Genomic DNA, 15,148 nt, shown 5'->3' with positions numbered 1-15,148 from the left:
AAAAAAAACAACCCCCAAAATACTACTATTAATTTTGATTGGAAAACATTTCTAATTGCTCAATTGTTATTGTTGTTAGGTGCCATTGGTTTGGTTCACACTCATAGCAACCCTTTGCACAACAGAATGAAACACTGCTCAGTCCTACACCATCTTCACAATTATTGCTACACTTGGCCATTGCTGTTGCCACTGTGCTAATTCATCTTATTGGGAGTCTTCCTCTTTTTTGCTGACCTTACACTTTACCAAACATTATGTCCTTCTCCAGGGATTGATCCCTCCTGACAACATGATGAAAGAATGAGAGACAAAGTCTCATCATCCTGGCTTCTAAGGAACATTCTATGTGATAAACACAAAGGTCAAATTTTTAAGGCCTTAGCCATAGCTTTAAAACATTTCAAATGCCCTGATATATTAGTAAATAATGTTTCTGGTTCTGCTATGATAGTTAGTTCCTGAGAAGCTGAGTATGACTTCAAGTGTTTTGTATAAAATTTTTTCTTGCTTTGTTCATTTCCCAACTTTTTTTTTAAACACACACCCACATAAATGCATATACATACCAGAAGCACAGAGAAACACACCAAAACCATTTTTATTTTTGAATGGTATTTCATTGGAGATATTTCTGACTTCACTTTTATACTGGCTACGTCCTACAGATTTGTAGTCTCTAACATCTCTGTGTGTGAGTAAACATTTAAATAGAGTCTGGAAGTTTCCAATGTGCCATCTTCTAATTACCCTACTATTGTTATTGATAAGTGCTCTCAAGTTGGTTCCGACCCATAGTGACCCTCTATAGGGTTTCCAAGGAGCAGCTGGTGAGCTTGAACTGCTGACTTTGCAATCCAGCACATTAACCATAGTGCCACACCAGGACTCCAAGACCTTACTGATCTTTATTTTAATTATTCTAATTTTAAAGTAGCCTCCAAAGTGCTTAATGTTCCAAGAAAGACAGTTCTAAAATATTCTTTGAACTATTTTCCCAAGTTCCTAGAACTATACACATAGAGCTTCTATATATTATATTGAGACAGATCATTTATGGGGATATTTTAATTTTCTTAGAAGAAATTTTTTGTATTGTGAATTGGGTGAAGTTTTACAGAGCAGATCAGTTTTCCATTCAGCAATTCATACACATTTAGTTTAATGTCACTGACTGTATTTCCCACAATGTAATATCACTCATCCCATTTCCTCCCTGTGTTTCCTGTTTCTTATTTCATGACTATTCTGAATTTTGTGTTAGATAAATACTGCAAGATTTCATTTTTCTGTAGTTTTAATTGTGGCTTTAAGCAGGAAACACTCTTTCAGAATATTCATACTAACTGAGGTTGAATCATGTAAAAACTTTTTACTCCTTACTAGAACTAAGCACATTAAGTGTGACTATTGTTATAATTATAGAAACTGATAATGAACTCTAAATGGAAATGCTTTATAACTCAATCATATAGTATAACATTATATAAAACTTGATTAATATGCAAATTATAAGTTAAGACTGAGTGGCAAAGATTATATAAATATTAGGTTTACCTGAACAGCATCAAAATACATCTTCTTAGCTTCTACATCTGTCTTGTCAGACATTAACCATGCCTTTAGCAAATATTCATAAAAGCTGTCACCAAGTCCTCCAACTGATACATGATCTGAAAAGAGGAAAATGAAGATGATAGTCATTCAGCCTTTAATACAGATAACACAGCAAAATCACATTCTTAACTAGGATATAAAACCCTACATAAACTGCAATTCAATGTTATATTTAAACTCTAACAAATCTCTAGCTTTCAGAAAGGTGAAGTGATGAAGTAAACAATGTGTTCTTGTTGCTGTTAGGTGCCGTCGAGTCGGTACTAACTCATAGCGACCTTATGCAGAACAGAAGAGGGCACTGCTCGGTCTTGTGCCAACCTATGCATGAGCCCAATGCTGTTGCCACTGTGCCAATCCATCTCGTTGGGGGTCTTTGTTTTTTTTTTTTTTTTTGACTCTCTGCTTTAACAAGTATGATGTCCTTTATCAGTGACTGGTACCTGCTGATATTATATCCAGTGGTTACAAATTGGGCTGCTATCCTCAGGGTCAGCAGTTCGAAACTACCAGCTGTTCTGCGGGAGAAAGATAAGGCTTTCTGTTCCCATACAAATTTGCAGCCTCGGACACCTGTGCAGGGTCACTATGAGTCAGAACCGGCTCCACGGTATTTAACAACGACAACATACGAGATGAAGTCTGGCCACCCTTGCTTCTAAGGAGCATTCTAGCTCTACTTCCAACACAGCTTTATTTGTTCTTTTGTGGTCCATTGTACTTTTAATGGTTTCTTCTAACACATTAACTAAAATGCATCAATTTTTCTATGGTCTTCTTTATTCATTGTCCAAATTTCACATGCATATGAGGTTATTGAAAATATGATGACTTGGTGCACCCTAGTCCTCAAGCTGACATCTTTGCTCTTGAACACTTTAAAGAGGTTTTGTACAGCAAATGTGCCTAATGCTTCCGTGAATGATGATGGTTGATCTGAGCAAAATGAAGTCTTGGACAACTTTAATCTTTTCTCCATTAATATGGATGCTATTTATTGGTCCAGTGGTGAGGATTTTTGCTTTCTTTACCTTGAAGTGCAACCCATACTGAAGGCTGTGGTCTTTGAGCTTCATCAGTTAAGTATTTCAAGTCCTTTACGCTTTCAGCAAGCAAGGTTGTATCATCTTCATTTCACAGGCTGTTAATGAGTCTTGCTGCAATCCTGATGCCATGTTTTTCTACATACAATCCTGCTTCTCAAATTATATACCCAACATAAATAAGTGTGGTCAAAGAATAAGCCTTGGCGCACACCTTTCCTAATTTGAAACTATTCAGAGCTTGATTGTTTTGTTTGAATTGTCTTTTTTTTCTTTTTTTCTTTTAAGGTTTTTATTGTGGATTGAGTGAAAGTTTACAGGGCACATCATCAGTTTTGAATTGTCTTTTGATCTATGTACAGGTTCCTCATGAGCACAATTAAGTGTTCCTGAATATTCATTTTCTGTATGTTGTCCATGGCTTGCTATCCTTCACACAATCTAAAGCCTTTGAATAGTCAATAAAGCACAAGTAAATACCTTTCTGATACTGTTTGCTTTCGGTCAATATCCATTTGACATTGACCCTCATTCCACGTCCTTGTCTGAATCCAGATTGAACCTCTGGCAGTTCCCTGTCAATGTACTGTTGCAGCTATTTTAAAATTATCTTTAGCAAAATTTTACTTGCATGTGATTTTAATTATATTGTCCCATGATTTCTGCATTCTGTTGGGCCACCATTCTTTGGAATGGGCACAAATATGCATCTCTTTCAATCAGTTGTCCAGGTAGCTGTCCTCCAAAATTTCTTGGCATAGATGAGTGACTGCCTCCAGTACAGCAAGATTTTGTGGAAAGATTTCAGTTTGAATTCCATCAATTCCTGGAGCCTTGTTCTTTGTCAATGCCTTCAGTGTACTTTGTAGTTTTTCTTTTAGTATTACTGGCTCTTGATCATATGCTTACTTTTTGAAATGGTTGAATACTGACCATTTCTTTTTCATACAGCGACTCTGAGTATTCCTTTCATCTTCTTTTGATGCTTTCTGCATCATTCAATATTTGGCCCAGAGATTCTTTCAATATTTCAAGTCAAGGCTTGGATTTTTTTCAGTTCCCTCTGCTTGAGCCTTTTAGTCTTCTATCTCTAGGTCTTTGCACATTTCATTATAATATTTGACTTTGTTTTCTTTAGGTGACCTTTGAAATTTTCTATTCAGCTCTTTTATCTCTTCATTTATTCCATTTGTTTTAGCATCTTTATGCTGGAGAGCAAGTTTCAGAGTCTCTTCTGACATCTGTTTTGGTCTTTTTCATATTTCCTGCCTTCCTAATGACTTTTTGTTTTCTTCCTATATGATGTCTTGATGTCATCCCTCAACTATTGTGTTCTTCAATCATTCATTAGTTTCTTATACATCTGTTCTTCAGATGGTCTCTATATTCAGGTGTGCTACGTTCAAGGTCATAATTTGGTTCTGGTGGACTTATTTTAAGTTTCTTCAGCTTTGGCCTGAACTTGCATATGAGTAATTGATGATCTGATCCATAGTTGGCCCCTGGCCTTGTTTTTACTGAAGATATGAGCTCATCCACCATCTCATTCCACAGATGCAGTCAATTTGATTTCTGTGTATTCCATCTGGTGAGGTCCATATGTATACTTGTCTTTTATGTTGTTTAAAACATGTATGTGCAATAAACCAGTAATTGGTCTTGCAAAAGTCTATCATGTGCTTTCCAGCATCATTTCTATCACCAAAGTCCTATTTTCCAATGACTGATCCTTTTGTTTTGAACCTTTGTATTCTAATCCCCAGTAATTATCCATACCTATTGATTTTGCATGTTTGATCAATTACAGATTGAAGAAGTTGGTAGAATTCTACAATTTCATCATCACTGGCTTTAGGGTTGGTGAGTAAATCTGAATAACAATTGTATTAACTGGTTTCCTTGTAGGTGTATGGATATCATCCTATCACAGACAGCATAGTACTTAAAGATAGATCTTGAAATGTTCTTTCTGATGATAAATGCCATGCCATTTCTGTTCAATTTGTCATTCCCAGCATAGTAAACCATGTGATAATCATATTCAAAATGACAATACCAGTTAATTTCAGCTAACTAATGCTTAGGTATTGATATTTACACTTGCCATCAAATGGAATGTTCCATTTCATTTCTGACAAGTTCCAATTTTCCTAGATCCATACTTTGTACATTTTATGTTCTGATTATTAATGAATGTTTATAGCTGTTTTTCCTAATTTTAGTGGTGCTCCTGAAAGCTTTAAAGCAAATGAAGGTCCTAGCTCATTTTCTGGCACTGTATCTGACAAAATTTTGGTACTCTTCATCATATTTCAATATTCAATATTCTTGTGCTATCTGACAGTGTTCCACTGCTACTTGTAAGGTTTTCAGTGACTGACTATTCAAAAGTATTCTATCTCTTCTTCTTCCTAGTCTGTCTACATTCATCTGGAAGCTCATCTGAAACCTGTCCACCATGGGTGACCCTGCTGGCATAGCTTCCAGAATCAAAGTAACATGGAAGCCACCACAGTATGGCAAACTGACAGACATACTATTAACGAATGTGATGTACTTGGAATAATTATATGAAAGCAATCTCCTGTAATTTAAAAAAATCTGGTTCTCTAGTAAAAATAGTAGCAAACAAAAATGTTTGAAACTACATAATAACTACAAAATTTAGTCTTCCTTGTTCTTGTGCTCTCTTGGTAGCCAGAAGTGTGGTCATCCTTACCATTGAAACACAGTGGCCAGTGGCATCTTCTCCTGAGATTGGGCAACCATACATAGATCCTCTCCCTTGAAAGCATTTTAAACAGTCCTGAACTATGCTAACAAACAGTTAACAAAGAACTGTCTGCATTCACACTTCTTGTCTCTACAAAATTCACTAAGTGACAGGTGGTGAGTGCCTGAGAATACATCAATATACACCCATCAACTAAATGTAAATATGACACCATAATGTCTCAGAGAAAACATACAATTTCAGCTTACACAAAGAAACTAGATGTTGTTGTTGTTAAGTGCCATGGAGTTGGTTCCTACTTATAGCGACCCTCTATGAGGTTTCCAAGTAGTGGCTGGTGGGTTTGAACTGCTGACCCTGTGGTTAGCAGTCCAGTACTTTCCTTACAGCACTACACTGGACTAAAATAGATTGCTTCACACAAGTGACCAAAATAAAGAGTCAAAAAACATAACACCAGAAATGGTACTGGAATTACCTGAAAAGGAATGTAAAAGTATGATAATTAGGTAGCACCAACAGATTGTGGGAAAGCTCACGATAACTACAGATTAAATCAAGGAAAACAGATAAAACTATGGAAAAATTCAGGAAACAAACTTAAATAATAATGGAAGAAATTAGGAACCACACAAAAACAGCAATCAGATTAAAAATAAGACGTCAGAAATAGATAACACACTGAAAGGGCAAAGAAATAGAAGTGAATTAATGGAAAGCTGAATTACTGAGCTTGAAGAAAAATCTCTTAATATTCATCTGATAGAGGAACAATCAGAAAAGAGAACAAAACAAATCCAAAGAAAGCCTAAGATTTATGTGGAACATTATCAATAGGAAAGCTCACATCTGACAGGAATTCTAAGTCAGAAAGAGACATAAAAACAAGACAAAACAAAACCATAAAGAATAATATCCAAGAGTTGTTTGAAGAAAATATCTCCAACGTTATGAAAGATGAGATGATAGCCATTCTAGTTTTATGAACTAAACAGGATAGACTTCCTAAGAAAAACACCAAGACATATTATAATCAACCTTTTTGAAACCAAAGATAAGGAAAGAATCCTGAGAGCAATTCAGGAAAAAAGTTACCTACAAAGGAGAACTAATAAGACTAAGCTCTGATTCCCCAGTGGAAATCATGAAGGCAAGAAGACAATGAAACGATATATAGAAAACTGTGAAAGAAACAAATTGCCAACCAAGATTTTTATATTCAGCAAAAGTGTTCATCAAATATGCTGGAGATACTTTGCTATTTTCAGACACATAGAAATTAAAAGAATTTCAAAAAACCAGACCAACCTTACAAAAAATATTGAAGGGAATTCTTTAGACAGATGACTAACAACAGCAGCCAACAACCTGAGACTAACATGACAGTATCATCTAGACGCAACCCAGATATTGTTGTTGTTAGTGCCAATGAGTCAACTCTGACTCATATCAACTTTATGCCTAACAGAACGGAACACTGCCTAGTCCTTGCCATCTTCATAATTGTTGTTATATTTGAACCTACTGCTGCTGCCACTGTGTCAGTCTATCTCAACACAGATATGTTGTAGTTAAGTGCCGTCGAATAGGTTCCAACTCATAGCAACTCTGTATAGGGTTTCCAAGAAGCAGCTGGTGGGTGTGAACTGATGATCTTGTGGTTCACAGTTCAGTGCTGATCCTACAGTGCCATACCAGAAGTCCATTCCAGATATAGAAGTAGGCAAAGTAAAACAGACTTGTAAGACTGAAAATAGAGAATTAGAGAGACTAGAGAACTAGTTGCAATAACAACAAAAAAACAAACAACCCCATAAAGTAAAAAGAGAGAACATCCAAATAAGGAAAAATCAAATAGATTTCAAGAAAAATAAATTAATTAAAAATAAACCTAACCATAACTCTAAAAAGTAGACTAAGCCTCACCCCTAGCCCAATGCTTAACCTTAACATTAACGTTAATACTAACCATAACTCTAACAATAAATAGGGTTTATAGGGTTTCCAATACTATGGCTAGCCTAGAGCTAGCCATAGTCCCAATCATAACCCTTACTCCTTACTCCAACCTACAATGGAAAAAACATTAAAAAAAAGTGTGTACATACACACACAAAAAAAAACCTCCAAAATTTTAAATGGCTTTAACTCTCAATCATGAAACACTCTGTCAATATTTTAAGTATTAGCTTATAATATCAGCTCATGATAAAACATGTAGCTCCTCAGGTTCTTGCTGTTAAGTATTGTAGTTAGAGGATCAAAAAATCTAAGGGTCAGGCAAGAAGTAAGATATGAGAAGTTAAGGACAAGGAAAGTTCTTCCTAATATCCACATTTATTGCCTTTATTTCTAATAAAAATCTACATTTATTTCACCAGATCCACTGTGTACTTTGCCTACAACCTGGCAACATGTAGATATCGTTAGCCTCATTTTGAAATCGAGAAAATCAGCCTAGAGAGTTTCATTGAGATTAAAATGCTGATGGATGCTGTCTGACTTCAGCAGCCACACAGTCGCACATTTGGATCTGCTTGCACTCCTCATAGACATACTCTTTCTCCTACTTCTTGAATATTTTTTATTATTCAAGCATGTTTGACTATAAACACAGAAACACAACCATCTAGTCTTAGAATTCTGAGAAAATTTGAGCATTAATAAAAATGTCTTACTTTGAAAAAACAGAATGTTAAATTTTATAAAGCAAAATGAATTTTATTTATCTATATAAAAAATAAATAAAAACCCCCACTGCTGCCAAGTTGATATTGTCTTATAGGGACTGTACAGGACAGAGGAGAACTGTCCCATAGGACTTCCAAGGCTATAAGTCCCCACTGAAGCATAGTGCCACATCTTTCTCCTGCAGAGTAGGCTGATAAGTTTGAACCGCTGGCCTCTGGTTGACAATTGTGTGCTTAACCACTGCTCCGCTTGGGCTACTTTATTTGTTGATGTAGTTATATAAAAGCAAGTCAGTATTTATACAGTTAGCAAGATAATTTTTCTCCTTATGCCTACTCAATGTATATCCCATCCCAGTGTTAGGGAGTTCATTTGACTCACAGGGACCCTACAGGACAGAATAGAACTGTTCTATAGGGTTTCCAAGACTAAATGGACACGGACAACTATACCATTCTCACACGGAGTGCTTGGTGAATTTGAACTAACAACCTTGTGATTGCCAACCCAGTCCTTAGTTCATACTTGGAAATCTAAAATTAAACAGGTTAAAAATAGAATTAATTATTTTTCCTTCTCAAAGTTATCTTCTACTTGGTCTCCATCTCAATACATGGTACTTGCTAACTATATACACCAGATATCAACAAAGTATTTTGTAGTCTCCTCTTCCTGTTTCTACACCCAAGCGGTACCCAAAATCTATTCATTTAACCTAAACACCTCTTGCATCTACTCACTCCTCTTTGTTCCCACCAACAAAATTCTAGCACAAGCTGAGACTATCTCTTGCCTCTGATTTTGCAGTGACTGTTATCTGGTTTCCTAAATTCATTCTGGTAGCATGTAGCTACTGAATTTTAAAACAAATTAAAATGAACTATTCAGTTCTTTATTCACATCAGTGCGTAATAGCTACATGGGTCATTGGCTACTGTACTGTACAGGAAAGGTATAGAACATTTCCTTCATCACAGAAAGTTCCAGTGGCAGCCCCATTTGAATCTATTCCATACATGTTAATTTCAGAAGAGCCATTATAATAGAACTGACCACTCCTTACAGTGGCAAAGACCTAAACCTTAGGGAGCCCTGTTAGCCCTGTGTGATCTCAATCTTCTAGCATTAGCCTCACTGCATTTACTCACTGACCTCTTAGCATATTACCTTTCTTTTACTCCATTAACATCAGGCCCTTCCCACCTCTTTCTTCCATAGAGGTCTTTCTCTTCCATAAGTGCATTCCATGGTCATTGTCCTCTTTAATTAATTCTTAATCATATGTCATATCTGGGATTAAATGTTACTTCCCTGACCTCCCTACTACGTTCCTTTACTGTATGCTCTTTTGATAGCACATATATATTATACCTATACTTTCATAATATGGTCTCCTCTATGAGACCATGATCCAGGAGATCAGGGACAAGTTTTATTATGTTTCCCAGTATTTACCAACTCATAGTGACTCTACAGTGACTCTATAGGACAGAGTAGAGCTGCTCCTTAGGATTTCTAAGGCTATAAATTTTTTATAGAAGATAGCTTCAACTTTTTCACATTGTGCGGCTGGTAGGTTTGAACCACTGACTTTGTGGTTAGCAGCCCAGCGCTTAGCCCACTACACCATCAAGGCTTCTTGTCTTGTGTACCCATCCACTGTCACGGAGTTGATTCTGACTCATAGTGATCCAATGTATAGTTTTTGAGGTTGTAAATCTTTATAAGAGTAGAAAGTCTCCTCTTTCTCTCATGGAGTGGCTGATGGATGAATAAAGCCAAGTTCTTCTATGTGAACCTAATAAGGACTATATGTATACAAGCTAAAAAAATGGGCCATATTTTAAAGTAGATTAAATATATGATTTTCTAATTAGAGAAAACCCAAATTATAGTTTTAATTTTAATGTATAACTGCTTTCAAAATTATAAGGCTGATTCTTAAAAGAGTGTTTGAAGTGACCTTTACATTTTCCTAAACAAATCACCATGGAAAACTCTGACATTTGCAAACTAAATAGACTAAGTACTATCTCATCAATAACAAGTCCTGTTGTGATAAACATGATTGCAGGAGACAAATGCAAGTGATGCATGGGAAAGCAAATCACTGACCGGTTGCTGTCAAAATAACAAGGACTAAATGAAGTAATGCAGATCGATGGCCATGATCCAGACATGTCCTTCAGATTTAAAGCAATAAGAGCTGAAAACTAACAGTTAGAAGCAGCTTGATCCCTCCCCACTCCTTAGGTTATGAATCTGTAATGGATGGAGAAAAATAAGTTTAGGCATTTGAGCGATTAAAGGAATAGAACTATATAATAATATATATTTTAAATTACTTTTGGTAGGTGCTAGGAAATTTCTCAGCCTAAAAAACTTTCACATTTGGTGAGAATCAAAATAAAGGAACACAGAAAAGAAATAAGAGAAAGTCTTGTTGATAATTTAGCCTATCACTCAGTAAGCTTCCTCCATGTCTGGCTGACTGTTTGTGTTGGCACTAGAGCCCTGTGTAAACAACTCAGTGGCTGATGGAGAGAACATGCCTGATTCGGATCAACAGAAAAGGATCACCTACCTCTAGAAACAATATACTACATATTTTTATGCCCAAATGCTCTACATGTGATGTGTATTGTTACTTCTCTTTCAATGTGGTTGATTATTTTCTTTGTGATTGGACTATTTGGTTCCACAGAGTAGAGTCCAATTCAGCACTCCTACAGAGCAGAGTAGAATTGTTCTGTAGCATTTCCAAGGCTATAATCTTTATGGGAGTAGCTGGTGATTTGAACTGATGAACTTCTGGTTAGCAACTCAGCACTTAAGCACAGTACCACTAAGGCTTCTCCTGATAGGAACTGGTCACATAAAAGCATCAGAAATGAGCATAAGTGTTTGGGGTAATTTTGGTGTTGTGCTGTAGGATAAGCACTGGATTGCTAACCACAAGGTCAGTGGTTCACATCTATCAGTCATTCCTGGGAAACCTTATACAGGGTCAACTATGAGTTGGAACCCACTTAAAAACAACAGCAACAAAAAGAGAAAAAGCAAAACAAAGAGCTAAAGAATGAAGACCAGAAAGAATGAAAATAGTCACTACTGTTATTGTTTTATAGACTTAATTGAATCTGACATGCTTTCCTGAAAGCAATGAAGCTAAAATGCCAATGATAATTATGCCATTATATAAAGCAGCGACAGGTGACAATTGTTCTATCCATAGGCACATATTCTGGCCTTGCTGACCACAATAACTGCGTATATTAACAGTAACTAGTATTGTTGAGTCAGTTCTGACTCATAGCAACCCTGTATAGGGTTTCTAAGAAGCGGCTGGTGAGTTTGAAGCACCGACACTGCGGTTCAAACTGATCATGTGGCCCAGTGCTTATCCTACAGCATCACATAAGGACTCCAACCAAGACGCAACGGTTAATAATTGAAAGAGAAGAAATAGAAACATTAAAATTAAAAGTAGAAGACAGTCAATTTGGACACAGAATATACTAGTGTTCACAAAATTCAAGCAAACACCTACTAGGTGAAAGATTAAGGAAACAAAATGAGCAAATGGTTGGATATGGCCAATCAGGCTTAATTAGAGAATGAAAACTAAGTGTGTCTGCACTGTGGGTAGAACACGGGATAGGGGCAGCAGAGGAGACATGGAGCTCACCAATTCTGTTTGTTTTTCCATTAGGAAATTGGCCCATAAACAATCCAAATATAAAGAAAGGGCTCTTTGTACCAGAAAACACAGCCAAATACAAAGTATATGAGAGACCCGGAAGGTGAAGCTGCGATGCTTCAGTACACCTGGCTCTTTTCGTCTTTCTTCACAGTGACTTCTAAATCCTAAAGGAATTAGCAGTAAACAAGAGAGTCTTTTCTTCAACTTTTAAAAATCTTCAGTGAGAAGAACTCACCAAAGGTTTTAAAGTGACAGTTAATCTTGGTGGTTCTCAGGTTGTTTAGTCTCAGCATCCCCAAAGAACTTATTGTTTATGTGAATAATCTCTATCAATACTGACCACATTAGGAATTAAAACAGAATTTAAATTATTTTTATAAGGCTTACAGTGATAAAAGATTTCCAATATTCTAATTTTCATTTGTTGTTGCTATTTTTGAAGTTCCTTTGTATATTATACTTATTTTTCATAAAAATATATATTACAAAGCAAAAATTTAAAGTATCAAAGTGATATGGACTTACATTTCTAAAATTCTACAGTATTTGGTTTACTAGGAGACAGTTGGTTTCTCATATCTACTTCTACATTCAATAGGTTGCAATATGTTATTTTGGTATTCGAAGTACATTCAGCTTCACACAGATGCATAGTTGGAAAGGGAAGGGTAACTTTAATTACCTTTTCATGCAACTGTGAATATTTTCACTGATGCTTCAACAAACTCAACAAGTGCTTTTTTTTTTTTTTAAAGGTTAAAGGCTTTACAGATTAGTTGCAATGTGAAACTGTATCAGTGATTTTTGTTCTGTTACATTACAATCCACGGATTTATCTTACACTTTGAACGAATCTTTTTCTCACATATGATTTTATAATAGTATGTATTAGTAATCTGGAAAATAATGGTTTACTAAATTATGAAGACCTTTTAAATATTGACATTTTATTATATCATTAAAAATATATGTAGTATTTCACTATCAATTTAATCAGAAACGTCTTTAAGTGACAGAATGTTGGCAAGCTCACAATGGCAGGTGAAAGATTTCCAATATTTCATTTGTTGTTGCTATTGTTGGGTGTCTTCAAGTCGGATCTGACTCAGTAACCATATGTACAACAAATGAAACACCACTCTGTTGTGCGCCACCCTTATAACCGTTGTTAGACAGCTTGGGCCCAATGTTGTGGTCACTGTTTCAATCCATTGTCTTGTGGGTCATCCTCATTTTTGTTAACTCTCCACTTCACAAAACAAGATGTTCTCCAGAAATTGGTCTTTCCTGACAACATGCCCAAAGTACTAGAAATAAAGTCTTGCCATTCATTGTCCTTTCTAAGGAACAATCTGGCCTTACTTCTTCCAAAACAGATTTGTTTATTCTTCTAGCAGTCCATGGCACTTTCAATACTCTTCTCCAACATCACAATTCAAATGCATCAATTCTTCTCTAGTCTTCCTTATTTACTGTCCAGGTTCCACATGCATATGGGGTGATTGAAAATACCATGGTTTAGGTCAGGTGTATCTTGACATTTTGCACTTTAAAACTTTAAAGAGATCTTTTGCAGCAGATCTGCCTAATGTAATATGTCAGTTGATTTTTTGACAGCTGCTTTCATGAGCAATGATTCAAGATTCAAGTAAAATGAAATCTTGGACAATTTTAATCTTTTGTTTATCAGGATGTTGCTTATTAGTTCAGTTGTCAGGATTTTCATTTTCTTTACATTGAGGTGCAATCCATACTGAAAGCTTTATTATTTTATCTTTATCGGTAAGTATTTCAGGTCCTTTTTGCTTCCAACAAGCATGGTTATGTCATCTGCATATTTCAGTTGTTACTTAGCCTTTCTCCAATTCTGATGCCACTTTCTTCTTCAGGGTTGTTTACTGAACATACAAACTGAATAAGTATGGTGAAAGGACACAATCCGGTGCACACGTCTCTTGGTTTTAAACCACACAGTATTCTCTTATTCTGTTTAAACTACTGCTTACTGTTCTATGTACAAGTTCTGCATGAGCAAACTAAGAGTTCTGAATATATCCCTTTATTTGTAATGTCATTCAGAGTTTGGTATGATCCATATAGTCAAATGCCTTTGCATAGTCAATAAAGCACAAGTAAACATATTTTTGGTATATTCTGTTTTCGGCCAAGATCTATCTGATCTCAGCAACGATATCCCTCATTCCATGTCCTTTGCTGAATCAGGTTTTAATTTCTGGCAGGTTCCTGTTGACATACTGCTGCAAGTGTTTTAAAATTATCTTTAGCAAAATTTTACTTGCATGTAATATTAGTGAGGAGTCCTGGTGTGGAATTGTGGGTTAATTCGTTGGACTGAAAGGTTGGTTTGAATTGCAAGGTTGGCAGTTCAAGATTACCAGTCACTCCTTGAGAACCCTATACAGGGTCGCTATGAGTAGGAACTGACTTGAGGGCACCTGACAACAACAACAACAAATATTAATGATATTGTTCAATGATTTCCACATTCTGTTGGGTCATTTTTATTTGAAATGGGTACAAATATGGATCTCTTCCAGTAGATTGACCAGGTAGCTGCCCAATTCTGTGGTATAGACTCGTAAGCCTCTCCAGTGCTGCATCAGTTTGTTAAAAAACTTTCAATTTGTACTTTGTTGGTTCCTGGAACCTTGTTTTTCACCAATCCCCCTTTAGTGCAGATTGGACTTCTTCCTTCAATACCATCAGTTCTTGATGATACGCTACCTTTTGAAATGGTTGAACGTTGACCAATTCTTTTTAGTACAGTGATTCTTTGTATTTGTTTCTCTTCTATGAAAAACAATTTTGCCTTTATGACTATTGCAAAACAATGGCACCAACCATCCCTCCAACAATATTCTACTAAGCCGGGTTTAATAACTCATTGTAATAGCCACACAGAACTCAGACACCATACTTAAAGTTATGGGGTTTATTAGGGAAGTTAACAGGATACAATGCAGGATCAACAAATGCTCATGATATATATATATATATATATAGGTCTTTGGTAAGGACACCTCTCAGCTGTGCCCGCAAGCAGGCCTCTCTGACCTAGGCCCCTTGGCTTGGCCTTTGCACCACTCAGTCAGTGTAACAAAACTCTGTGGTTGTTGTTGTGAAGTGCTGTTGAGCTGGTTCTGATCCATAGTAACCCTGTACAGGGATCTTGAGGAACAACTGGTGAGCTTAAGCCGCCAACCTTGCAGATCAAACTGACTTTGCAGTCCAGCGCATTAACTCACAGGGCCACAACAGGGCTCTTTAAGAACTCCTTTAGAACTGCTGATAAAAGTCAAAAGGGCACTCCACTCTATTATAAATGTCAGCCTGAAGGTA

The 15,148-nt window shown here is 36.2% G+C and overlaps 1 protein-coding gene across 1 annotated transcript in view; it reads right to left on the bottom strand.

The window, feature by feature from the left end:
• Nucleotides 1-15,148, bottom strand: part of MAN1A1 (mannosidase, alpha, class 1A, member 1) — a 260,368-nt gene that overhangs the window by 38,961 nt on the left and 206,259 nt on the right. The window contains exon 9 of the mRNA XM_006839882.1: nt 1,558-1,673. Coding sequence (XP_006839945.1) covers nt 1,558-1,673 — 116 coding nt within the window. The remainder of the gene's footprint in view (nt 1-1,557; nt 1,674-15,148) is intronic.

This window comes from Chrysochloris asiatica, unplaced genomic scaffold, assembly GCF_000296735.1.
Source record: "Chrysochloris asiatica unplaced genomic scaffold, ChrAsi1.0 scaffold00027, whole genome shotgun sequence".
NCBI lineage: Eukaryota > Metazoa > Chordata > Mammalia > Afrosoricida > Chrysochloridae > Chrysochloris > Chrysochloris asiatica.
The sequence above is the reverse complement of the archived record's forward strand: the minus strand, read 5'-3'. Positions and strand labels throughout refer to the sequence as shown.